General features: G+C 45.2%; 1 protein-coding gene across 1 annotated transcript in view; it reads right to left on the reverse strand.

Moving 5' to 3' along the window:
• Positions 1-8806: 8806 nt before the first annotated feature.
• The window catches only part of Nceh1 (neutral cholesterol ester hydrolase 1), a 63006-nt gene continuing 44365 nt past the window's right edge, over positions 8807-27447 (reverse strand). The window contains exons 4-5 of the mRNA XM_005069758.4: positions 13867-14038; positions 8807-12465 (exon numbers count right to left, since the gene is read on the reverse strand). Of these exons, the coding sequence (XP_005069815.1) occupies positions 11848-12465; positions 13867-14038 (790 nt within the window). The 3' untranslated portion in view covers positions 8807-11847. The remainder of the gene's footprint in view (positions 12466-13866; positions 14039-27447) is intronic.

Raw genomic sequence — 27447 nt, forward strand, 5'->3', positions numbered from 1 at the left:
CCAGTGTTCTTGGATTTATGAGCAATCTCTCCAGCCCCATGCCTGGCTTCTTGAAACTTTTTTTTTTGAGACAGGGTTTCTCTGTGTAGTTTTGGAGCCTGTCCTGGAACTCACTGGCTTCGAACTCACAGAGATCCACCTGCCTCTACCTCCCCAGTGCTGGGATTAAAAACATGAGCCAACACCATCCAGCTTTTTTTTAATTATTTACTTTTATTTTATGTGTGTTGATGTTTTGCCTATGTGCATATCTTATGAGAATGCCAGATTCCTCAAGCTATAGTTAGATAGTCGTGAGCTGCCATGTGGGTGCTGGGAATTAAACCTCTGAAAGAGCAACCAATGCTCTTAACCACTGAGCCATCGTCTCTCCAGCCCCATTTTCAAACCTATGTTTTAAGATCCTATTTATGTTTATTTCATGTGTTTGCTTGAATGCATGTCTATGCACCATGTGTGTACAATGCCATCAGAAGATGGTGTTGGATTTTCTGGGGCTGGGCTTGCAGATAGTTATGAGCCACCATGTGAGTGCTGGGAATTGAACCTGGGTCCTCTGGAAGAACAGTCTGTGCTCTTCACCACTGAGCAATCTTACTAGCCATTTCTTCAAAATGTTTGCACCAAACTGTCTAAGGACAGCTCTCTGACCTCATGCTATGGTCCCACGTGTTTGATGGTGGATGTGTGGATTTCACTTGTGCCTGTCTTTGCCGTGACAGCCTGAGTGTCTGTTCCTTGCAAGCACCAGCTTTTGAAGGGCACTTTGACATCATTAAAGGAAAATAAAAGTGAGTTTTTGCTGATCCCATATAGAGTATTACCTAATGAATCACTTAGCCTTACTTTCTCACTTTAAAAATGTTAAATAATACACAACAATTTATTAAAATATTTTAGAAGGGAGCAAAGTGTGTGTCAGGTGGGAGTAATCCCTAGGGCTCTCCTTACTGTTACCCAGAGAAGCTGGTTGCCAAATTCTTACACTCATGCATGCATATGCATGCATGCATGTATGCTTGTGTGTGCGTGTATATGTGAGTGTGTGTGTATGTGTGTATGTGTTTGTATGTGTGTATGTGAGTGTGTGCATGTTAGTGTGTGTATGTGTGTATGTGTTTGTATGTGTGTATGTAAGTGTGTGCATGTTAGTGTGTGTAGTGTGTATATGTATATGTGAGTGTGTGTATGTATGTGCCTATGTGTGTATGTGAGTGTCATCAGGTTTGTGACAAGTATCTTTACCTGATGAGTCATCTTGCTGGCCCATTACTAATTTCTTTCTTTCTTCTTTCTTTCCTTTCTTTCTTTTTTTATTAAATTCTATTTTCATTTTACATTCCAACTCTAGTTCCCCTCCCTCCCCTTACCATACCTCCTCATCTTACCCCATCCCACCCCCCATTCACTCCTCAGAGGAAATAAAGCCACCCTTGGGGAGTCACCAAAGTCTGGGATACCAAGTTGAGACAGGACCAAACCCCTTCCCTGAATCGGGCTGGGCAAGGTATCCCACTATTTGTAATGAGCTCCAGAAAGTCGGTTCATGCACCCCAGTATAAGTCCTGGTCTCACTGTCGGTCCCCACCACTCCAAACAGATCAAGTCACACAGCCACCACCCACATTCAGAGGGCCTCGTTCGGTTCCATGTAGGTTCCCCAGGTGTCAGTCATAGTCCGTGAGCTCCCACTAGCTCGGGTCCACTGTCCTGTGGTTTTCCCCATCATGACCTTGACACCCCCCTCCTTGTTCATGTGATCCCTCCTCCCTCTCTTCAGCTGAACTCCAGGAGCTCAGCCCAGTGCTTGGCTGTGGGTCACTGCATCTGCCTCCACCAGTTCCTGAATTTGCTACTAATTTCTTATATTTGATGTCTCCTTGTTCACTCCACCAACACTACTATAACAAAACAGAAAATAAATTACTCTATAAATAATATACCTATGCATCCACTGAATAATATGTAACACTTGCTGAATGGGGGAGTTCGTGGCAAAGCCCTTCTCCAGCTTTATCATTAATAGTCTTTGAGGCAGGCAGAAAGACAAGTGCTATTAGGTTCACTGATTTAATATATGGATATGAAGAAGTCTAAATCACACCCTCAGTTCTCAGGGAAACTTATTTAACAAATAGTTATAGGACACTGCCTATTGTTTTTGCTTTAAGATAATTAAAGAGATGCTCCATTAAGTCAATGTAGGAAGTTTTGTTTGTTTCTTGGTTGATTGGTTTGGTTTTTTTGTTTGTTTGTTTCTAAGTGAATGCTACATAGAAACACCATCACTGGGGAAGAGAGATGGTTCTTTAAGTACTTACCATTCAAGCACAAGGCTCTGAGTTCAGATCCCTAGAATCCATATAAACAGTCAGACAAGGCAGCAGATGATTGTAATCCTGTTGCTGGGAAACAGAGACAGGTGCATCCCTGGAAGTAGGCCTGCTAGCCAGGCTAGCCTATTGGTGAGCACTGGATTCCATGCAAGACCTTGTCTCAAAAAGTACAATGGAGAATGAAAGAGGAAGGCACTTCCTATCAAGCTTTAGCTCACACACACACACACACACACACACACACACACACACACACACACACACACACACGCATGCTCCCCAAAGTGCATACATAGAAAAGCCATGACACCACACATACACATCATTATTCCAGAGGAGTTGGAAGATAAGTTTTTTCCTGAAATGAAGGCTAGTGTGGGCTGTGGTAACCCATGCCCATAATTACAGCAGCTCAGGAGGATTATGGGTTCTGGCCAAGTCTGAGCTACAAAGCAGGCCTCTCTCAAACAAACACAATTTAAAGACTTAATCACAGTTGATTTTAGTCTTTTGTTTTGCTGTCAGAGTCCAGCCACAAGTTCAACTACAAACACTAATTTTTTTTTTTTTTGGACTGGCAGGTCCATCCTCATCTTGGCTGTGACCACCATTTATTTCACTGGAGTGTTTTTGGTTTTGTCACACTGAGGATGGAACCCGGGAGCATGTACATGCTAGGCAAGTCATTATAGCGATTTTTGTTTAATTATAAGCTGCTTTTCCTATGGCATAAGTATGCGGCAAAGAAAAATACAACTTTAAGAATAATATTTTGTTGTTAGGCAGTTTCAAATGTGTTCATGGTGCGTTCTAATTACTCTCCCCTACTATTTTTACCCCCTCCCATCTCACCAATCCCCCCTCCCCTCCCCTACCAGTTACTTTCCCAAGCTCATGAATTTTGGTTCTGTTTTGTCTACCAAGGGCCAGCTGTGGACATTGAAAGTGTCCATTGGAGTCTAGTGAGGCCACCAGCGGACACAAGCTAACAGCTCCCCATCTCTTCCCCTGTCAGTAGTGAACAGTTCAACAGTGAGGGGGGGAGCCCTTCCATCCTGGCCTGCCTGCTGAAAGGCCCATGCCATGGCAGAAGCAGTCCAAGCATCCGCTGCTGCTGAGTTCACCGTGGCAATGGCTGTGTCCTGCCCAGCAAGGTACAGCTAACACTGGGGCTCCTGACCCGACTGACAGCCAGCCAGCAGAGGCAGAACTACGACCTAAGATGTCCATGTCCTCTGTCCCATGTGAGTCAAGGGCTGAGCTTTTCTCCTTAACCCTGGAACATGTTATATCTAAGTTTTAAATACATGGCCATTTCACAGATGTCCCTGCTGAGTTTCGGGGAACGGACCTGGTGTTGTGACTCTCCAAGGCCACACAGCCTCACCTCACTTCTGGTTTTCAGAGGCGGTTTCTTCACCCCTGAGGAGCCACGGTGCAGTGAATGGGCTCTGCCATCAACACAACAGAAGCACGGCAAAGAATAGGCTGTCAAAACACAGAACACCATTTTCCTCCAAGTGGACAGCAAATGTATCTACCCTGAGTAGAAACATGGAAATAAAAAATTTGAAAAGATGAAACCCTTTGATGAGCAGAGAGATGAGTCATGTTCCAACAAAGGGTTAGTGTGAGTCCTTTTTGTTTGTTTGGAAAACTCATTTTCTTTCAGGTACGCAGGAGAATTTAAAATTTTTCTCTACTGCAAAAACACACCTAATTTATTTTGTGACGGACTATGACATTGTTTCTTATTCATCTTTTATAAGTAAAGGAAAACTACTGGGAAATGTTTTCTTTTCAATTTTAGGGAAAATAGTGTGCCGTGGGGTGGCTAATGTCGCTGACTTTCATGGGCGCCCTCTGCTGGCACCTACTGGAGATGTTTTTATTTCGTTTTATTTTATTTTTTTAAACTTCTATCGTAGGCTTCAGTATTTTTTTCACGGGATAAGATTTAGAGCATTGGGTAGAAAGAGGACATCTATGACAAAAAGTCTCATAAACCAAACATAATAACACATACCACATACCTACAACTACAGCACTTAGTAGGCGCATGAGTTAGGACGGGACACCAAGTGAAACCGTGTCTTAAACAACAAGAGTCGGGGAGAAGAGGCACATGGGTCAGTTGGCTGAGCACTTGCCTAGCAGGCAGGAAGCTGCAGTACAGCAGAAGCCTGGAGAGGTAATCCCAGCACTTGGGAGGTCGAGGCAGGGGGACCAGAAGTTCAGGGTGATCTACACAATGAGCCTGAGACCACATATTTTTAAAATTTTTGGTTTTGGTCTTCAAGACAGAGTTCCTTTATGTAGCCTTTGACTATCATGGAACTCATTCTGTAGACGAGGCTGGCCTTGAACTCACTGAGATCTGCCCTCCTCTGCCTCTGGGATTAAAGGCGTGTGCCATCACCACCCAAGTTTACTTATCAAACCTTTTTTGTTTGTTTTTTTTCAAGCCAGGCTTTCTCTGTATCTTTGGGGCCTGTCCTGGCACTTGCTCTGTAGAGCAGGCTGGCCAAAACCTCACAGAGATCCACCCACCTCCAGTGTGTGCCACTACTGCCCTGCTAAAATTTTTAAATAATTAACTTTTAAATGGGAGGGAGCAGCAACATGCATCTTGATGCCAAACTTGTTGACCTCAGTTCTATACCTGTGACCCACATTTTGTTTTGAGACAAGGTGTCATCTCACCATGTTAGTCCTGGTTAGTCTGGAACTTGTTGTGTAGACCAGGTTTGGCCTTGAATTCACGGAGATCCACCTGTCTCTTCCTCCTGAGTGCCGGGATTGAAAACGTGTGCCATCATCCATCACCAAAACCTTTCTTTTTTCAAAAGAAAATGTTACAAATTCAGATCTGGGTAAGAGGGGAAGTTGTAACAGTCGAAGCAGGACTGTGTAAAACAAGTGAAGCAGGGATATTAAATGGAGCAGCGCAACACCGTGGAGACAGGCTGACCCCGTAGGAGGTGAGCGCACGAATCTGAGCCTTGTGTGGTGGAAGACCTATCGCAAAGCCTGAGCTTACATCCCTCATGCTCATTAAGTCTTTTCAAGGAACACCGTCAGCGCATTCCCAGACCACAAGATTCATGCTCTGAGGGGCTGGGGAGCAGCTCCGAAGACTGGTACTCAACTAGGATGCCCGAGGCCCTCAGACTGACCCAGTACTGTGAAGAGGAAAAGGCTGGGTTGTTTTCAACACACAAATGTCAGCATTTGTATGTTCTATAAAATAGTTTGGTTCTGTAGGTAAGTCTCTTCTTCTTTTTCTGAAACAGGTCCTGGCTTTGCACTTGCTGTGTGGTCAAGGATGACCTTCTTCATCTGACCTCACATCACCTTAACTGCGTTTGATACTAGCGTGCTACTTCTAAGAGAAACACAGAGACTAGTAATACAATGCTTGCAGGGTGGACTTTCCTTGGGGAGGATTTATTTATGGCAAACATTTGTTTTGGAAAGTCTGTTGTGTTAAATTGGGTGTGACGACACACAACTGTAATCCCAGCACTTGGGAGGTGGATGGAGGAAGGACCAAGAAATTCAAGGTCATCCTCTGCTACACAACAAGACTGAGGCCAGCCTGGACTCATGAGACCTCTTTCAAACAGCAAAGTCTGCTATGCGTTCCGAGCATCTATGAAATAGAAACGACAGGCAAGGCCCCCGCTCACACAGAACCTACGCAGGGAAAACCGAACGCGAGCGTGCAAATGAGCAGCTTGACTTCAGACAGACAGCGAGAGAGAAAACAATAGGAAACGCAAGCCTGAAACGAAAAGGCCCGAGCTGAAGGTAGGGATGAGAGGGAACTTGGTTGAGGAGAAGGAAAAGCTTCACCCGAAGTGTTCACAGTGAGCCCCCCACTTAAAACACCCAAATAGGCCGCGGATGGCACCAGCCCTCTCTCACTGTCCAATGAGACAAAATTATGTGTTGAGCGACATGACTGAATGTGCCATGGACATTTACTAAAAATTACATTTTCAATCTTTGGAACTAGGTAGTCTGATATTAAAAGCAATAACTTAGATGTGAAGATTCAGGCATTATACTGGCCTGCCCCTGTCACCTGGCAGAATGCACTCAGGCAGTACCCTGGTTAGCTCAGGTGCAAAGGGCCCCTCTAAAAGAAAGACCTCCTCCCACCTCCTGCTCTCTTTCCCTGGAGCAGACTTTTCCTGTGTCCCTCTTCTCTTCTGCCCCCTCTCTCTGTCTCTGTGTCTCTTTACCTCTTTTTTCTTTCCTTTTCCTTCCCTCCCTATCTAATAAAACTTCTCACTTAAGCTCTGTCTGCCTGGCATGTTTGTCCCTCTGCCTCGTCGCCCGAGGTTCCAGGCGTATTATTCATAACGTTAGATGACTAAATAGTGGCTCCATCAGAAAACCTAAGGTACTGCTAAGGAGGCGGGGAGCGGTCATAAAAAAGAATGAAAACAGTATTAGGGGCCGGCAAGATGTCTCAGTGGGTAAAGGGTATCTGTCGCCGAGCCTGATGACCCAAGTTTGGGGACAGAGAGAACTGATTTCCAAAGGTCATCCTCTGATCTTCACATATGCTTCATGGCATAATGGAGACCGGAAACACACAAAATGAGTAAGATCTTAAGACGTAAAAAAGAAATAAAATTTAAAACAATAAATCAGAAGGTTTGAGAGACAGTTCAGTGGTAGAGATTCACAAAACATGTACAGGCCCAGCAATTAAAAACAAAACAAAAAACCTCACTTGTTTTTAAAAGTTTAAGATTGTATTTAACATTTACAAAGGAGGACTGGAGAGATCGCTCAGCGGTTAAGAACACTGGCTGTTCTTTCAGAGGTCCTGAGTTCAATTCTCAGAACCACATGGTGGCTCACAACCATCTATAACGAGAGCTGGTGTCCTCTTCTGGTACGTAGGGATACATGCAGGCAGAACATTGTATACATAATAAATAAGTAAGTAAAAAGTCCCAAAGGAAATTGTTTAGAACTACTGATGGATCTTAATTTTGTTGGTGTTGTGATTCTGATTCCTTTTGAGATAGGGCCTAATGTGCCTCAGGCTGGCTTCAAACTCCCTATGTATAGTTAAAGATGCTATTGAATTTCTGGTCATCCTGCCTGGATCTCCAAGTGCTGCAAACACAGGCAGATCCCACCGTGCTAGCTTCATGGCTCTATGTGGAGTGGAGCTTTGTGTGCAGTCAGACCTGCCGGCACTCTCTCAGCTCCCCAGTATCCACAGTCCCCCTCTGCTGTCTCCAAAAAGCACACCACACCAGAGGTTTTATAGGAGAGGATGAAATAGCCATTAATTAACCAGAAAGCCCAATTTGCACACTTGCCTGGACCTCTGTGTGTGTGCCAGGGTCTTCCTGCCTTACCCCTGTACAGGCATGTGTTAAGTGGAATGTGACCATATGACACCAATATGAACAATTTAGTCAGGAGAAAAGCTTTCCAAATTCCTGTATTTGTTGTTGTTTGAATAAGAATGGTCCCCATAGGCTCAGGGATTTTGTCACCAGAGAATGGCACTATTTGAAAGGATTAGAAGGATTAAGAGGTGTGACCTTGTTGGAGGAAATGTGTCACTGGGAGTGGGTCTGGAGGTTTTAAAAGCCCATGCCAAACCCAGAGTCTCTCTCTGTCTGTGGATCAAAATATACCTCTCAGCCTCTGTTCCCGTACCTGCCTACATGAAGCCATGCTTCCCATCATGACAATAATGAACTAAACTTCTGAAACTGTAAGCAAGCACCCAGTTAAAAACTTTGTTTTACAATAGTTACCTTGGTTACGGTGTCTCCTCACAACAATAGAATGGTGTCTATCACAGAAGTTGGTACCAGAAGTGGGGTATTGCTGTGACAGCCCTGACCATGCTGTTTGTTCTAGGAATAGGGACTCCTGAAGTTGGACTGAATGCATTTTCATATTAGGATACGGCTACAAGCCTATGGGGACCAAGGAGTGGAATGTGGTACTTCCTGGCATGATGATAATGCACTAAGCTCTGACACTGTAAGCACGTCCCCAGTTAAATACTTTGTCTTGTAACAGTTGCCCTGGTCATGGTGTCTCTTTACAGCAACAGAATAGTGACTAAGTCAATATTGATATGAACTAAGCTAATATTCAAGTCTGAAATGGGATAACAGAGTCGGCTTGAGAACTTGTTTTCATTACTAAGACTTCTCTGGCTGAGATGGTTCAAGCCCACACTCATCTTTTCTAATGTCAGCACTTAGGATAGACATGCGGCAGGCTTCACTTGGACAATGGAAAATACAGTGCATCAGAACAGGAAATTAGTGGCATCAAGGATGTCACAGAACCACCTGTCTGTGACACAAAGACAGCTGGAGTCGATCTAGGGGGACAGAACTTGGGGGTTGGACCTGGATACAAAGAAAGGGGTCAGTGAATCCAGTTGGAACCAGAAGTGTAGGCAGAACAAGAGACAGAGGTGTGCTTCCAGATGTACCCGGTTTATTCCCAAACAAGATGCCAAACAAACTTTCCCAGTACTATACTGGATTTTCATTCCATAAAATACAATTGTTCCTAAAACTCTTCATAAAATCAGTCTTCCCCTGTGCAGTGGGAAATCGGCACAAAGTCAAAGGTTAAAATGTCTTACACAAAACATTCCATTCACAATCATTATGTAAGTCTTCGAGTCCTCACAAATGACTGTGAAAACACAAGATGAATCTTCATGACACTTTGCAGCATCTCATTATTGTCCTTCATTTGTTAATGCTCTGATTTCAAAGATTCTAGTATTCCAAAGTGCAACCTTTTCATCAAACAGGGAAAGGAAAGCAAACTACCTTATACTGAAAAGACTATGGGGCACAGCATCCCTGTAAGAATAAAACCCCAAGTATTCTGTCAGATACAGTGTGTGGCCCCTTTGTCCCCTTCATTCCCCCTTCATCCTCGAGAGCTCTTCAGGCATCTGTGGACAACATTGTGTGATTTCTACCGACTTTGGCTCATAGTTTGGGAAGAAAGTACCATTTTAAGGAACTTTGTGAATATATTAACTTTCCTTTTTCTTAGAGGTAAAGTTGAAATATATTTCATGCCTTTAAATGTCGTAGAAGAAAACAGTAATGAGGTTCCAGATGTAGCTCAGGATCAAGCACTTGCCAAGCATGTAAGGCCCTGGGTTCCATTCCCAGCACCTTGACAAGATGGTTGGCATTCAAATAAGAACTAAAATTTCAGGTTTTAAAAATGCCCGGTGATTTCCACCCCCCCCATTACCTCAGTTGAAGATGGGCATCAATTTCTATCCTAAATATGAGCAATGGTAACCCTGTGGAGGGAGGCACTGATGTTGTGTGGCCAATTTTTAAAAATCTATTTACAAGCAAAATCAGTGCTTAGAGATGGCTATGTTGGTGTATTCAGAATTATGACCTATCAAAAATCACCATAGAAAAGACTGATGTTAGAAGCGATCTCAATTCTGCTCTCAAATTTTAGACAAGAGGGAGACCAGAGACAGTGACTGAGCAAATCAGCAAGGTCATCTATAAGACTATTTTCATACGCAACAGCACACACAAACACACACACTGCTACATTTGTTTTACATATAAAGATGCTAGTAGCTTTAACAATAAATGGAAGCCAGAGTGAAACTTTCCACTTGTTCTCGTTGCTGGAAAAAGGAAGCACCCATGCTTCAAAGAGTGGAAAAGCTCTGCTCTCCTTTCATGGCTTACTGTGTCATGACTCATTTGAATGCCCTCTGGACAGTCCCTAACTGTAGCATGGATCGTGGGCAGAAGCTGGGTGACAGGAAGGAGGGCAGGGTGTTCAACTCAAATCTGGAATCCCTTCCTATGCCCAAGATGCCCACACTGGCAGTGAAGACCATTTATGAAGGTAAGACTGGGCAGTAGGAACGTCTAGACCTACACGGAGAAACTCGGGGGAGTGGGCAGTGCTGGTGTCTACCCTTCACACACAGGGATTCCCATGAGGACTCTCCTGGCCATCATGGGCAGAGGTGAGTATATGTATCTTTAAATTACAGGTTGGGTATCCCTCGCCTGAAAAGCTTGGGGAAAGAGTGTTTCAGAGTTTGAATTTTCCTAGACTTTGGGATATTTGCATATATATAACAAAATCTTTTGAGAATGGGACCCAAGTCTAATTAAGACATACATTTGTGCTTTTTATACACCTTATTTACATAGCCTGAGGGTAACTTCACACAACAGGTTTAATAATTTTATGCATAAAATAAACTTCTATGGTCTGGAATTTTCTACTTGTGCCATCTGGGTTTTGGGATAGTTCAGATTTTGGATTAGAATGATCAGCCAGCATTATCTGGATGTCTGTACTAGTAAAAATGTTTCTAGTTACTGTAATTTACATATGCATATAAATATCAAAGTATTTGATTCTTACTGCTATAATTTATCTAGCTATTCACAAAATTACACATGGATATAACTCTATGGTAGTTTTCCTTTTAAAATGCCTTTTATCTTAAATTTTTTATAATAGATATCTTTCAGAAAAAACATGTTTAGCTATATATTAACATTAAATAACTTAAAAAATCAACAATACACTATACCAAAATTCTCTAATTTTCAGCTACATACAAGTGAAAAAGTTGGGTTTTCAAGAATGGACTAGCCCTTCTTCCAAAAATGGACTAGCCCTTTTAAAGGTACTTCTCATAATTTTAAGGTCTTATTAAGCAGGGTTTATTTCCTCACTATTACAAATATATACATACCACTCTTAGTAATTTATGCCAGGAGTGTGCCTAAGTAACAATAGGCTGTTTTGTTTGTCTATCTTGACTTATTTCATAATAAGTAACTTACTCTACAATTAAATAAATCCAAAAGATTTTCTCAGGGAAATATTCAGTACATGCAGCCTCTTGTTTTCTCAGAATAAGATTAGAAAGTAACTTCCCAGTAGCCCTTAGCCCCCACTGAATGTACAGCATCCTGCTCATAAATTAACACTCTGGGAGAAGAAAAGCTTTTGAAAAGAAGTATGGCCTGCTAGAAACCCTGTCAAAATTCCCACAGGAAACACAACCATTGTCTGAGGCAGAGGACGCACAGACCCCAGTGCTGGCCTCAGAGTGTCCCCTGGACCCTGCTCTGCACCCCACTTCAACCTGAGGAACTGAAGAAAAGCTCTCATTCTTTTTAGTTCCTCGGAAGTTATTACCTCACCCATAGCCAGAAAAAGTTCTTGTGGAAAGGACACAATAGAGGCCGGACCTGGGCTATTTCTAGCTCCTCAAATTGTGACCATTCGTACCACGTGAGCTACAATAAAAAATAGAGAAAATGGCCCAGAATCTCTTAAACTTGTCAGTGAGTCACTTTTAAAATGTAGATTATTATAAGGTCTGCAGGATGCACATTCCAGTACTCGTGAGAAACTAGGAAAAGTGCCAATGATTGAAAAGCAAACAGAGGAGGCCAAGAGCTTCGCGCTTCCAAGGCGTTTTACTCCATCACAGGTTTTGATCCAGCCATTTGATGTAACTATTCCTAGTCCGGATTCCCACAGAGAAGTTGGTCGGCCAGCTTGTGAAAATCATACAACCATGGAAGCCATCCTCAAAGTGGTCCAAGGTCACGTTCACACCTGCACTCTCCAGGCGCTTGGCGTACAGGATCCCGTCATCCCGCAGGACATCATGCTCACAGGTGAGGATGTAGGTCTTTGGGAGGTCCTGAAGCACTTCCTCGTCTGCGATGAGCGGGGAGGAAGCTGCATCCAGCAGTTGAGGGATCTCCTGGGTGATCCTGGCATCACCCGTGGTCTGCATGACAGGCTTGTAGCTCTTTTTGATGGATGGGGGCAACAGGGATGTCCAGTTGAGACGGGCCCTGAGAGCTGCGGCCTTCTCCACATCAAGGGAAGTGTGATTGTTCACAATCATGGCCTGCACGAAGTCATAGTTGCCTTGGAAGTAATCTACCCAGTACTTCACCATGACGTGGCGTGGCAGGATGGGAGTGTTCGCGTTCTGCTGATAAGAGGGCGTGTTGAAATCCAAAGCTTGGAGAACTGGGTAGATTAAAGCCTGCAGTTTGAGCTTATTTTTCAGGCTGGCAATGTAAGTAAACTAGAATAGAAGAAACGTATTATGTCATTTGCATGGATCTTTTTATAGAAAGCAGCTTACAGAATGTTTTAAATAAATGATCGGGGTGTTTTAGAACCAAAGAAAGCATTCCTTATCACCACGCCCTTCTAAGCTGCTGGGCAATTCCTAAGGAATGTCTGCTGTTTGTGACTCACGGTTTTGAGTGCATTCACTGTCACGTGACCCCTGAGGCCTCTAAACCCCCAATGACACTCCGCTTGTTTCTCTCTATCTTTTAATACTTACCTCATTACATATTATGTGTGAATAAATTGTGGGTCTTATTTAACTTTTTAATCCCTGTAAGACGACAAATGGCAATGGCTTCTGGAGTAGGAAAAAAAATCTCAAATCTTCCTCTTTTAGAGGATAGAGAGTGAATACAGACAGGGTGGTGGGACTCCGTGACAAGCTGTCAGTCTCTTCCCTGGGACAGTGAGTTCATACAGGCAAGCAATGAGCGCATGCCCAGAGTGAGCCTGAAGTGGAAGGGATATAACTTCCCTTGCCAGCAAGCTCAGCTCACCTGTGCTTCTCCACAGGGTGACCACATTGCCCCTTTTTGTAATTCCAGCATTTAAAAGTCTGCAGGCAGATGCCACGTGTCTCAAAAGAAAATGGACGGCATCAGGGTAACTGAGCAACCCTCATTTTGCTTAGAGCCCCATCTCCTAGTAAGATGTGTGTAAGCACTGTGTGTATGCGTCTCACAAAGTCCTGCAACACTCCTGCAGTTAGAGGACATTGTCTTCACACAGAACAAAGGGACCCAGGCATGGGCTTGTAGCTCTCCAAGGTGGAGCCGGAATCCTGTCTGTGTTTGAGGCCTATGAGTCAGGCATGGTGGTATGAACCCCCAACCCCAGCACTCCAGATGGCTAAGGCAACAGGAGCACAAGTTCTAGGCCAGTCTGGGCTGCATAGCAAGACACTGTCTCAAAAACATGAGTAATATAAATTGGGAGTGGTGCTACAGGCCTGTGATCTTAACATTTGGGGGGTCGTGGAGGCAAGAGAAAATACATAGAAAATTGGACACTCACTGGGCTACATAATATCCTATTCCCAAAAACAAAAACACAAAATAATAATAAAACTTTGGAAAACAGCTTAGTATTTTAATTTCTCTTAAAACTCTTAGAAAACAACTATAGCAACAGAAATTTAAGCCAAAATTTCCCATTTTGCAAGTCAGACAGTACCAGGTAGGTAGGGCTATTGGACACTCCTCAGTGCCCACTGCTCCCAGGGCAATCAACCAAATGAGGGTGCTAGCCACAGGGTGAGCAGCTTGGTTGTACATGTGAGGAAAGCGAGAGTTGCAGAGCATGCCCCTCCCCCAACCTTGCAAGCTCAAGCACCCTGCGGCAGCGCTGTTACCTGCTGTCCAAGGGCAGCTGCCAAATTCCCACCAGCGCTGTCTCCAGAGACAGCGACTCTGCCAGGGTCTACTTTGTACTTGTCTAAGACTTCTGGCTGCAGGAAGTATCTTGTGGCACGGATGACATCGTAAATTTGCTCGGGAAAGTGGACCTGTGGAACTAGCCTGTATCTGCCGAGACAAAAGTGGTGTCATTTTAGGATGGCATCACATTTTAAAGGCCACTCAACATTTATGGAGAAAAATTAGCATTTTTACAAACCAGAAATAGGTAAGAAATTAAATGTAGAACATAAAAATAAATCATTTATTTTCTCGTTAAATAGGCAGAGTTAGTAACTTGGTACTAACAAAAGTGCTTAAAAGACGTTCAAGCTGGCTCTCCTGGTTAGGTTCAGCTGTTAACGTAGCTCGGCCCAGAGTTATCTGAGGGAGTCTCAGTTGGGGGACGGCCTCCATCAGATCGGCCTGTGAGCACATGTGCGGGGCATTTCATGCTTGGTGATGCATGTGAGCAGCCCAGCACACGGTGGGTGCCGCCACTCTGGGCAGTTGTTCTGAAAGCAGGTTGAGTACCATTCAGAGGGAGTGAGACAGCCTTGTGATCTGGGACTTCTGCTTCATTTCCTCCCCAGATCTGCACCCTGACTCCCCTGGACAGGGACTGGAGCCAGGATGTGTAAGCCAAATAAGCCCCCTATCGTGTTGCTTTGGGTCATGTTTCATAACAGCAACAGAAAAGCAAACTAGGACACCAACCATGATGGGTGGACACCCATAATCCCAGGGGAGGCTGATGCAGGAGGACTCGGAGTTTGATTGGGGGAGATCGTCTCTGTGACCACAAAAGGTCAGCAGAGTGTCAAACTATGTGAGGCAAGAAAGAAGTCTCATTCAACACAACTCAAAAGCTGTTGTTGGTTCAAACGCCAAGAGTCTGACACCAGACAGGTTATTTTAGGCATAGTTAAATAAAGCAAATTTGGGAAAAAGTTTCCTGGTGATAATTAACTCAATACCATGAGCACAATAAAACTTAAGGGGTGGCTACCTCGAAACTTTATAACTCCGTAAACTACATGTGACCTCTTCCATAAAGATGGGTTCTATAGATGGAGTGCATATGACATCTTAAGATCTGATGTGGTCTCATTCATGCAGATAGAACAGAGGTCACCAAGCTATAAACTACATCCATTCTCAGACTTCTGGGAGGAAATCAGGTTATATATCTCTGTCTTTGAAGCAACAACCCTGTGTGTTTAACATTTCTGGATCCCCTACTACTCTGGGAGCACAGAACCAATCTGTGGCCCATACAGGTTGAGGCCAGCTAGGGTCACATAGCAAGAGCCTATCTCAAAAACAAGCAAAACAAAACAAAAATAGTTTTCAGACATCGAACTTATCACCTGATGTAATGTGTAGGTTCTCCTTAAGACACAATGGCTCCATAATGAATTTTGGGGGTTTATTTCTGAAAGTCTACGTACCATTCATGTCAGCTCTGGTTAAAAGCTAACTAAACACCATTAACCAATTCACTAGTCTCACGTTGACCACAAAATTCTTTAAATACAGCTGCCTCTGCTGAAAAGGTCTGTGCCAGCCCACCATTAAGCCCAAGGGATGCATGTACTTGCTAGAACACTGGTAAAACGTCATTTTTAACTGGAGGAGGAAAGCTCGGTTAGCACAGAGCCTTGTCCAGACACTCTGGGGCATTTCTGAGACTCTTCCCAGGGCACACTTTGCAATGGCTGTGTTCTTCGTAATCATAATTCTGTAAAACGTTCCAGAACTCTGATCATGACACGGCCACGCTCAAGACCATTACGGTATGTAGCTACAGTTCACAGTCTTCACACCTTCTCATTCTCTGCCCCCTCCTATGCTTGATTTTACCGAATCTCTGAGCTTTAAATGGGAAGTCTGACTGTAATTCCACTTGCTTCGGAGCCTGAGTGGGCCATTCAGACATTACTTGGGCTGGACACATTGTAATCTCAGGAGGTTGAGGTAGAATCCCAAATTCAAAAGTCCTGCTGGATTACATAGCCAGTTCAAGTAGAGCCTAGGAAACTCAGTGAGACCTTGTCATAAAACAAAAAACAGAAAAAAAAAGGCCTGGGAAATACAGCTCAGTATAGCATGCTCTACTCCTCCATTGACATGAGTGGGGTTACACCGCTCTTTCCACTAGGTGGCGACATCTCTCAAGATTGTATTTATCCCTGCTCTTCATGCTATTTCTGATCTGAAAAAAAAAAACAAGCACCAAAACCCAAAAACAAAACAACAGCAAAAAACCCAGATGCATCTCAGGAGTCAAGACACGAAAATAATGTGCTGTTTTATTTTTCATTCTATCACTACCTTAGTTACAGTTTCTATCTGTTGCTGTGCCGAGACACCATGATCAAAAAGCATGCCGGGGAGGAAAGGGTTTCTTCAGGCAGGAGCTGATGCAGAGACTGTGGAGGGGCGCTGCTTTCTGGCTTGCTAGGCCTGCTTTCTTATAGAACCAAGGACCACCAGCCCAGGGACAGCACCACTCACAAAGGGTTGGGCCCTCCCCCATGATCACTAATTAAGAAAAGGGTTTATAGCTGGATCTTATGGGGACATTTTCTCAACTAAGGGTTCCTCCTTTCAGTAGACTCTAGTTTGTGGTCAAGTTGACATCAGAGCAGTCAGCATGGCCACTATATCACAGTAAACAGCATTCCTAGTTGCACAGGCGGTCAGCACATGTTTGCAAACAGATGGTCAGCGCACGTTTGCACACAAACAGTCAGGCATATTTGCACATAGGCGATCAGCACCCGTTTGCAATAGGATCCGCACACACATTAAGCTGAAATTAACCAGACCAGAAGTAGTCAATACACACACCATCACACTGAAATTAACCAGACCAGAAGTCTGGGATTAACAGTCAATACACACACAATCACACTGAAATTAATCACCAGAATTCTGTATTAACAGTCAATACACACACCATCACACTGAAATTAACCAGACCAGAATTCTGGGATTAACAGTCAATACACACACCATCACACTGAAATTAACCAGACCAGAATTCTGGGATTAACAGTCAATACACACACCATCACACTGAAATTAACCAGACCAGAATTCTGGGATTAACAGTCAATACACACACCATCACACTGAAATTAACCAGACCAGAAGTCTGGGATTAACAGTCAATACACACACCATCACACTGAAATTAACCAGACCAGAAGTCTGGGATTAACAGTCAATACACACACCATCACACTGAAATTAACCAGACCAGAAGTCCAGACATCTAGCCATTCTGAATTCACATTTGATTTACACTGTTAGTTTTAAATACACTTTAATACACTTACCTGCAACCAAAATAAAACAATTAATGACAGAACTAGAAAAATAATTTGCCTTTATATGCTCTTTAATAACTCATATCCATTCCCTGCACCCAGTCCTTCCTGGGCCCCTTATATTTGGCCTTTCTTGATCTCTTTTCCACATGCTCTACTCTACCCACATTGTACGTTTGTTTACAAATTTACGTATGTTATTGGCTAGTTTCATGTAACCCAGGCAGACTGGTATCAAATTTGTTTAGACTGTCAGGGAACTCCTAACTCTACTGAGATTATGGGGGTACACACACTCGTATGTGTGTGTGTGTTACTGGGTATGTTGTTTATGTATGTGTGGGTTGGGTTTACCTAAAGAAGATGTGGGGTATGCTGCAGAGGTAGAACTTAAAGATGGCTTTAAAACCCATGCCCACCCCATCCTAAAATACGTCTGTTCTCTTCCAATGCCACCACACTGAGGCTTCACCTTACCTCATTTGAGCAGGAAACCCTCAAGCGAGGCTTTTGGTATCTCAGAACATTTGCCATGGTTTTGGTGGATTAGCGATTATTTCCAATACAAGATTACTACACATTAACAATATTCTTTTCCTTGTCAGGAATGGTGGCACACACCTGTGATCTTAGCACTCAGGCTATGGAGGCAGCAAGACCAGGCATTCAAGGTCAATACCTACTAACACGAGCTGCAGGTCATGAACACAAAACCTTAACCAAAGGAAAGCATATGATCTTCCACACCAGATGTAGTAATCTGCACACACATGTAACTCCCGCACTGTGGTTATCTGCACATATATGTAACTCCAGCACTGGGGCTAAATGCACATGTGTAACTCCCGCACTGTGGTTATCTGCACATGTATGTAACTCCAGCACTGTGATACTCTGCACACATATGTAAATCCAACTTTAAGGAGACTGTAGAGAGGAAATGCCAAAAGTCCAAGGCTAGCCAGAGAAAGTACAAGCCAGCCAGAGCTATATATGCAGGACAGTGCCTCAAAACACAAAAGCAAACACAAGGCAAAGCATGATAAATACATGATGCACAGACACTTTCCTTTTAAATTCTGCCTGCACTTCACTTAATGCTGTTTTTCAGGAACACTGAGCTGTGAGCCCTGCCCCAAATATTCCAATTCCACCACTGTGGGCGGAGACCCTGGACCTATCTTAGAAGAAAAATCCCCAGGAAATCCCAGTGCTGCACGAGGTCCCCATCAGAACGCCAGCACATGCTCCCCTCCTCAGGCTGCTTCCTGTTTCCATAGCAGGACACTGGCCCCCTCTCTGTCCCCAGGATCCTTGCCCCATCATTTCCTCATCAAAAGTCCCCTTCTTTTCATTTTAAATGACATTTCTTTCAATACCTTTCTGAGTCTCTCCCTTTCTTGGAGCCAAGGTCTCTGACATAAACTGTAACTCAGACACCTCAAATGTCTCTAGAAGGGGAGGAGAGTTCATTAGGATGCCAAGCAGTTCAAATGAGCACTGGCCCTGTGAGCTAATGCTTTGTTTGTTTCGCTGGGCAATGTCTCAGCCCGGACTAGCCTCAAACTATGCAGCTGCGGATGACCTTGAACCTCTGATCCTCCTGCCTGAGTGCCAGCATTACAGACATGGTTTAAGTGGTGCTGGCATGGAAACTGCATTGCAGCACTCAGGCTAATTTATTCCAGGGACCAGGGAAAGGAGGCACTGCAGAGACTGATAATCTGCACTATCAAGGTTGGAACAAACGCGGTCCCTCAAAAATAGCATAACCTGGAAGCCATGCCCACTGCTGTCTGCAGGAGGACAATGTTTGCCTCAGGTCAGGCCAGGTAGGTGAAGAGAGGCCTCACAGCCTTCCCAGCTACTCCCCACCCCTTCTCCCCTCTCCCAAGAAAAATTCAACAAATTCTTCCTGGAAAGCTTAAAACGCTTACCACCTCCCAAGTTTGGAAACCCTCTATCTTCACAAGGGGGAAATCCAAAATAAGTTAATAATTACATCCAGCTCATGCACTCTATTGGATAGAGACAATGCCAGAGGAACCATCTATGTACTCCTTTGACAAAGCTCTTTTTTATTAGTACACACAGCGAGGTATGGGGTGGAGCTTGGTTGATAGAGTGTTTGCCTACTATGTAGGGAGCCCTGGGCTCCGTCCCCACCACATAAACCCAGACATGGTGGCACATGCCTATAAAACCAGCAACTCTAGAGGTCAGGGCAGGGGCATCAAAGTACAAGATCATCCTTAACTGCATCGGAAGTTCAAAACCAACTTTGCCTAGATAAGAGTCTGCTTCAAAAAAAGGCGGGTGGAGGAAATGATCAGACAGCAGGAGGGCTGGGAAGACTAGGGATCATCAGCTGTTTAGCCTCTCCTTGAAGTGTGGTTCGTGTATGGTCGTTGGTGACAGGTCTCCCTTGCTGTTTCTGCTTTCACTTTGCCTCTTGGAAACACAAACACAAACTCCACCCTGACCACCAATCCTTCAGCAAGGGAGGGTGGAGATCAGAGCCAAGGTTTGGCTGACTGGATCAGACTAACATTCGATAAAGCGGGTGTTGAGTCGCCTATCTGTAACCCCAGCACTTTGGTGGGTGTGAGGTCAGCGTGGTCTGTGTGGTGAGCTACAGGCCAACCTTGGCTACAGAATGAGACCTGTCTCAGAGAAGTGGGGGAGGGCAGATAGCTCAGTGGGGAAAGAACTTGCTGTGAACGCACAAGGAGGGCCTGACTTTGGACCCACGTGTCAGGCCAAGCATGGCGGTGCTTCTAATCCTAGTGCAGGAAGGGCAGAGACTGGTAGGTTGCCTAGCCCAGTGACAGACCTGCTCTCAGGAGGAAAAGCGGGCAGCTCCTGAGGAAGAGCACTGAGGTTGGCCTCTGACCTTTATATGCATGTGCCCATGCGCCCACAGACACACAAACACACACATGCAGGGGGTTCAAAAGATTAGGTAGATATTGGGAGGCCCCACCAAAACCTTAGAGATGGAGCGCCTGAGCCCAGAAGTGAAGTCTTTTCAAAGCACGTGAACCTCCCAAAGCGCTGGTCCCAGCTTAAGATGTCACAGGGCTCACAGTGGCTCGGTGGTAGAACATTTGCGTAGCACTCATCAGGTCCTAAGTCTGGTCCCCAAGACTGGGGAGAAGGACATGTCTTCGTGAGACATATCTGTAAAGGCTGAGAGACTCCCTTTCCAGGTGCTTATCTCAACTGTCTCTCCCCGACCCTCAACCAAGATACTCAACCACTGGTACAGAAGGAGCATGGGCAATCCGGGAAACCACAGGCTTCTGGCGTCTTGTCTTGTGGTTCCAGAGACTAAAGAGGGATCCATGTGCTCAGTGAGAAGGAAGCAATGGGGCCAGGCTTCACCAGTTCAAGGGGAGTTTTCAATCACAGGTTGACTACGGATGCAACACAGAGCTGTGTGTGTACACGGGTGTCTCTTGGTACAAGTATGTGTGTGCACATGTATGTAGTGGCCAGAGGTCAATCTTGACAGGCATTCCTCAAGATGCCACCACTTTGCTTTTGAGACAGTCTCTCACTGGCCTGGAACTGACCAATTAGACGAGGCTGGCAGGTTGGTGAGCCCTGGGGATCCATTTTCCCAACCTCCCTCGTATGAGGATTACAAATTTGTACCACCAACAACACACGTGGCTTTTTTCATGCTTAAGTGAGCTCTGAGAGTGAACCTTAGGCCTCCATTCTTGCACACTAAACACTTTACCAAGTGAGCTCTCTCTCGCTCTGAACCACTCCCTCCCATCTAAAATTCTAAAAGACCTCACGTGCAAGAGCAAGGCCTGGGCATCTTTCCCCTTTGGGTTTTGAATTGAGAAGCGATCAGAAACAACATACATTAACTGAGCACGTTTGAAAAGGGTGATTTGTTACTTAGCGTCAGCAAAGAAAAATCAGATGATCCGTTTTCTCAAAGCAGCCATAGGGTCTTCTCTGTAGAATTAGACTTGGTGACGCTGTTAGGGCTAACGAGTAGGCATGTATTGAGCTGAGTCTCCCATTGGTGCTGTTGTTTTCTTTGGGTCTTCTGTGTGTGGAGGAAGCACTTGGAGCACTCTATCTTTTCATGGCTTCAACGAGGAAGAGAACAAAGAAAGACATACTCACCAGTGAAGTGGCCATGTGCTTTCCAGGTCATGTATCCCTAAAGCGAATTAAGACCATGGTCACCGTGAGGTGTCCCATTAAAGCACTATGCCCAACATTTTATGGACAATAAAAACAAGGGCCTGAAGTCTCCAGTGCTTATACCCTGGTGACCATCAAAATCCGAGCACATCAGCATCTTGTGTGACACATCTGCAACAGGAACCTACAACTTTGCAAAGCCTCGAGTTCTCACCTGATGTCTGGTGGAATGGGGTATGGCTTAAGGCAATTTTGTAAAATGGAGCATAAATGTAGAAAAATTACTTTATTAAAAGCAAAAACATCGAAAAAGGGTGATATTTAAAAAAAAAAAAAGGGGTGAGAACACTCCTCCACTGCTGGTGGGAGTGCCAACTCCTACAGCCACTTTGGAAATCAGTATGGAGATTCCTCAGAAAAATGGGAATCAGTTTACAACAAGACCCAGCAATTCCACTCTTAGGCATATATCCAAAAGATGCCCATTCATACAACAAGGATGTCTGTTCCACTATGTTCATAGCAGCATTATTTGTAATAGCCAGAACCGGAAGCAACTTAGATGTCCCTCAACTGAAGAGAGGATAGAGAAAATGTGGTACATTTACACAATGGAGTACTATTCAGCAGAAAAAAACAATGGAATCCTGAAATTTGCAAGCAAATGGATGGCACTAGAAGAAACCATCCTGAGTGAGGTAACCCAGTCACAAAAACACAAACATGGTATGTACTCACTCTCATATATGGATATTAGACATAGATCTGTGGAGTGCCAGCCTACAATCCCAACTGCCAGAGAGTCTGGGAAACAGAACCTTCATCCAGTGACGGATGCAGAGGCAGACATCCACAGCTAAACACTGAGCTGAACTCCTTGAACCCAATGACAGAGAGGGAGGACTGATGAGCAAAAGGGTCAAGACTGGGCTGGTTTAACCCACAGAAACAGCTGACCTGAACAAGTGGGAGCTCTTAGACCCCAGACTGATGGCTGGGAGGCCAGCATGGGACTGATCCAGACCCCCCCTGAATGTGGGTGTCAGTGCTGAGGCCTAGGCAATCTATGGGACCTTGGGTAGTAGATCAGTATTTATCCCTGGCATACAAATGGACTTTGGGTGCCCATCCCACAATGAGGGATGTTCTCTCAGCCTGAACTATTGGGGGAGGGCCTAGGCCCTGCCCTGAACAAAATGACAGACCTGGAGATCCCCCATGCAGGGCCTCACCCTCTCTGGGGAATGGAGTAGGGATTAGGTGAGGGAGGGGCTGGGGGAGCTGGGGGGGGGGATGAGGGGAGGGAAACGGAGCTGGGATTGATATGTGAAGCAAGCTTGTTTCCAATTTAAATAAAAAAATCTTTAAAGAAGGGTGGTATGATAAATCCCTTGTAGAATTTAAAATCATCCAACATCCTATGTGCATTAACAACCAATAGCAAGCAAACTATGCTTTATTATTGTGATGGCTAACTTTGGCTGAGATGGCCACCGTTGGCCTACCCAAACCACGGCCTACAAGCCACTCTAATCAATTCTTTTTACATTTATACGTACATACATACATACACACACACATACATACATACATACATACATACATACACACATGCATAATCCCGACTGACAAAATTCTGTCATACTGCTTCTTTGAAAGAAAGGTATGAACCTCTCTTGTCCCTTATATCTTTCAGTCTTCATACTATGTTTCACTAAACAAATCACAGGTTAAGAGGCAGTGTGCTGGAAATACCCTCCTTTATAAATGTAAAACAAGATGGCCCTAGGTTGTATGAATAAGAATATGACCATGTAAATTAGATAGAAGACACTTTTCCATTTACCAGATACATACTGTACAACTGATAACTGCAAAGTGCCAGGGAGGACACTAAGAAGTAGGTCCAGGCTTTACCTGCTTTTTAAAACTAAAGGCCTTTATGCAGGTTGGCCATCAGGCATGTCTCCTGACCCCTGCCGACCAGCACAGGCAGCACATGTGTAGGAATTCCAACTTTGGAGCTTATATCACACGAGGTGATTCCTGGCTGCCCAGGCCATTGACTCCCAGCTTCCAGAGACATAATCTTCACTAAATCACAGTGCACAAGAAGCAAAACCATGATGCCACCCCACTCCCACCCCAGGGGACCGACGGCTGAAGATAAGGAGCAGCTACCGAGCACAGCCTCTCTGCCGAGGAAGGGGGGCGGCTTGGGAGAACTCAGCATCCACCCCGTTCCGGGAGATCCACAGGATCCTCTGCCCTCCCGCTTGTTTTCCTTGACGGGACCAGCATCCTTAACTTGCACTTTCTCTCCAAAAGCCCTCTCCTCCTGTCCCTCTAGACTTCCACAACCATGGCACTCTGTCTAGCTAAGTCCTATTTTTCCTTCAGGGGCTCTGTTCTGACGTCACTTTTTAAAGTTTGTTTGTTTTGTTCTTTTTTCTTTTTCTTGAAGAAATGGTCTTACATAGCCTAGGTTGACATGAGACTCACTGTGTAGACAAGAATGAATTTCTGATCCTTCTACTTTCAACATTCCCGTGATAGGGTCACAGGCGTACACCACCCTGGGGTGCTGGGGCTCAAACCCTGGGCTTCATGCATGCCAGGCAAGCAGCTGAGCCCAGATACCACTTTCTTTCTTTCTTTTTCTGTATTGTTTCGGAGGCTGTCCTGGAACTCACTCTGTAGACCAGGCTGGCCTCAAACTCACAGAGATCTGCCTGCCTCTGCCTCCCGAGTGCTGGGATTAAAGGTGTGCGCCACCACCGCCCAGCTCAGATACCACTTTCATAAAGATACCTTGAGCACTGCTTCTCATCACTCATCACACTTAAATTATTGGGTCGAGGTTTCTTTTTTAGACTGTGAGGGCGGGCATTAATTCTTAACTTGCTATAGCACCAGGACTTAACACTGCAATTGGTCCAGGAAAGATGTTACACCAATATTCATGGACTAGGAGGAAAAGGAAGGGAGTGAGCCAGTAAGAACAACTAAGCTATCTTCGGGTAAAGCACAAGAGTCACGTGATGCTGGCCACCCTTCAGCTACAGCACAGGACAGAGGGATTTCTGTGGCAGGCCTGGGCCCTAACCACCTCTCACCATTTCTGTCCACAGAAAGTGTGCTTGGATTCCAGGTGTGCACTGACTCGTTTGTAAGTCGACTTTTCGTCCTGTGACGACGGCACTACTCATGCAGACTTACTTGCTCACTGCTTCAGGAGGAGGTGTCCAGCTGTTTGACACTGTGACATGATGCTGTCATGTATAAACACATTGGACTACATTCAAACTATCCTGGGCCACATGTAACCCTTGGGGCCCAGGTTGGGGCAGGCCTACTAGACCATCAGAGGCGCTTTTATCTCAGTTGTCTAAACTGGTCCCTGGACAGGTCTGTGTGGTCCCTATCCCAAGTCAGCATGGATCTACCTAGTGTTCACACTGTAGCCTTACGTAAGGCGCTGGGAGCCAGGTGAAGGGCTCTTGTTTTCTGTTCCCAGAAGGGTTCCTAACCCATTTTCCTTATGAGTTTCAGGGAGTTGCCTGCAGGTGCCCCTGCACTGCCCCCCCATCTCACCCCTCCCCCTCCCCTTCCCCCTACCCTGGGTGGCTGAACATCTGGATGCCTTTCATGTAGAGTCAGCACAGTGGGAAAGTAAGAAGGAAACCGCGTCTGGGGTTTAGCTTTCTAAAAATCTTGACTACATCTTATCTACCCTTCCGCATTCTATGATAAGCCTAGAACAAAAGCAACACCTGTGTCACTGGGGTCAAGAGGCTCCCAGGTAGACAAGGGGGTGTAGGAAGAGCTCAGGGTGTGCTGCCCATTGTTGATACTGAAGTCCCGAGGTCAAGGAAAGAAGTTCCCCAAGTGAACACAGTCCTCGAGGTGCCGAGTGAAGCAAGCCCGACTTCCTTCCTTCTCTAGGCCTTTGAGTAACTTCAGGGAGTCGAAACTACTGAAGGCCCCTCGAGCTTCTTCAAACCACACGCTAGGGTCTTGCTCTGATGGCCGGGCTCCTTCGGTGGTTTTTTATCCCCTGGCCAGTGGCTGGGGCCTGCAGACAGATTTTTGGATGATCCCTGCACTGTTGAACTTCACCAAGAGCCCTCACGGATCTGGGAGGCCTGGCTGCAGGTTCAGAAACCCCAGAGGTGTACAGAGCAACTGCAGCTAACTCTGAGCTGGCAGCCTCCTCAGCCCCACAGTGTGGTCCTGAGCTTCTGTTCACAGGGTGGGGCTGCCTGGTGCCTCAGGAGAGCAGCTCTGCACACAGACGACATCGGGAAGGATTCCCTAAGACCTCAGGTCCACAGTGGGCGAGAGGTGAGCCATGAATGGGAAGACGGCAGAGGGAAGGGAGCGATGGATGAGCCTGGGTCACAGAAGCAGATGGTGCCTTCACTGTCTGGTCATGTGGCAGCAGCAGCTTCCTCCCCACCTGGCTTGGGAGTCAGGAAGGCATGGAGTCCTCTACAGCTTCTAATCTGGAGTTAGTTCCCCACACTGTCCAGGTGCCTACTCAGCTGTCTGACCTCATGAAATGACTCAGTTTTCCTCTTCTGTAAAGAAAATAGTAAAATGCATACTGTGTGCGTGTGCATGTGTGTGTGTGTGTGTGTGTGTGTGTGTGTGTGTGTGTGTGTGTGTGTGTGTGACACGTGCGCTGGTTCAGGCTCTTGTGAATGTGTGTGGAGACCAGAGGTTAACACGGCTGTTTCCTCTATTGCTCTCTTTTTTAAAGACAAGGCCTCTCGGTGAACTTGGAGCTCAGCCATCCAGCTAGACTGGTCTACTAGGAAGCCTCCAGGATCCTCCTGTCTCCTCAGCGCTGGAATCTTAGCATGCACTATCACACCAAGGATTTGTGTTGTTATTTTTGTGGGTGCTGCGGATATGAAGACAAATCTTCATGCTTGCACAGAAAACACTTTATCTACTGAGCCAGCTTCCCTAGCCTTGTTTTTTTTGAGACAAAGAGCCTTACTCTACAGCCCAGACTGGCCTAGAAATGATTACACAGCCCAGACTGGCCTTGAATTCATAGCATCTCTCCTGCCTCTAGCCAAATGCTCCAATTACACAATAAACAACCATGCCATATTTCCTTGGGTGATTTATAGGAGAATTTAGAAATTTAGACTCTTCATACAGCCAATAACTGAATTTTCTGTTTATGTTGGGATGCTTTTGAGTACAAATGATTCAGCAGTGAAATCCCCAATATCCCCACACACATTAATTCCTATTGCAAACATGTAATAGGTCAAATGTATGGCCTGTCAAACATGGAAGATGACTTCAGAGATCTAATAAAGCAGAGAAAAGTGGTTGGAGCTTTCCATGGGAAAACTGGCAAGAAAGGGGGAAACCTGAAGGAAGATTAAATAAGGAGACACAAGGGACTGAAAGCATTGTGACAATGCTGGCATTAGACAGATAAGAGATGCGTCGTTACCACAGCAACAGCTGTCAAATTATTCAGCTATTTTCTAGTTGCTCAAGAAAACAGCTTATAAAAGAGTCAGCAGGCCAGGTGGCAATGGTGCACACACCTTTAATCCCAGCACTCAGGAGGCAGAGGCAGGTGGATCCCTGTGAGTTCAAGGCTAGCCTGGTCTACAGAGCTACACAAAGAAACCCTGTCTCAAGCTTAGAGAGAGAGAGAGAGAGAGAGAGAGAGAGAGAGAGAGAGAGAGAGAGAGAGAGAGAGAGAGAATGAGAGGGGGGAGAGAGAGAGGAAGAGAGAGAGAGAGGGAGAGAAAGAGAGAGAGAGAGAATGAGGGGGGAGAGAGAGAGAGAGAGAGGGAGAGAAAGAGAGAGAGAGGGAGAGAAAGAGAGAGAGAGGGAGAGAAAGAGAGAGAGAGAAAGAGAGAGAGAGAGAGAATGAGAGAGGGGGGAGAGAGAGCGAGAGATCACCAGCAGAGACTATTCTACCACAAGGTTTATTACTAGTTCCATGACTAAGATTTGTTGAGCAGAGCGCTAGCTTCAAGGGTTAAAGAAACCTACTTAAAA

This window comes from Mesocricetus auratus, unplaced genomic scaffold (genome assembly GCF_017639785.1).
Source record: "Mesocricetus auratus isolate SY011 unplaced genomic scaffold, BCM_Maur_2.0 Super-Scaffold_100011, whole genome shotgun sequence".
NCBI lineage: Eukaryota > Metazoa > Chordata > Mammalia > Rodentia > Cricetidae > Mesocricetus > Mesocricetus auratus.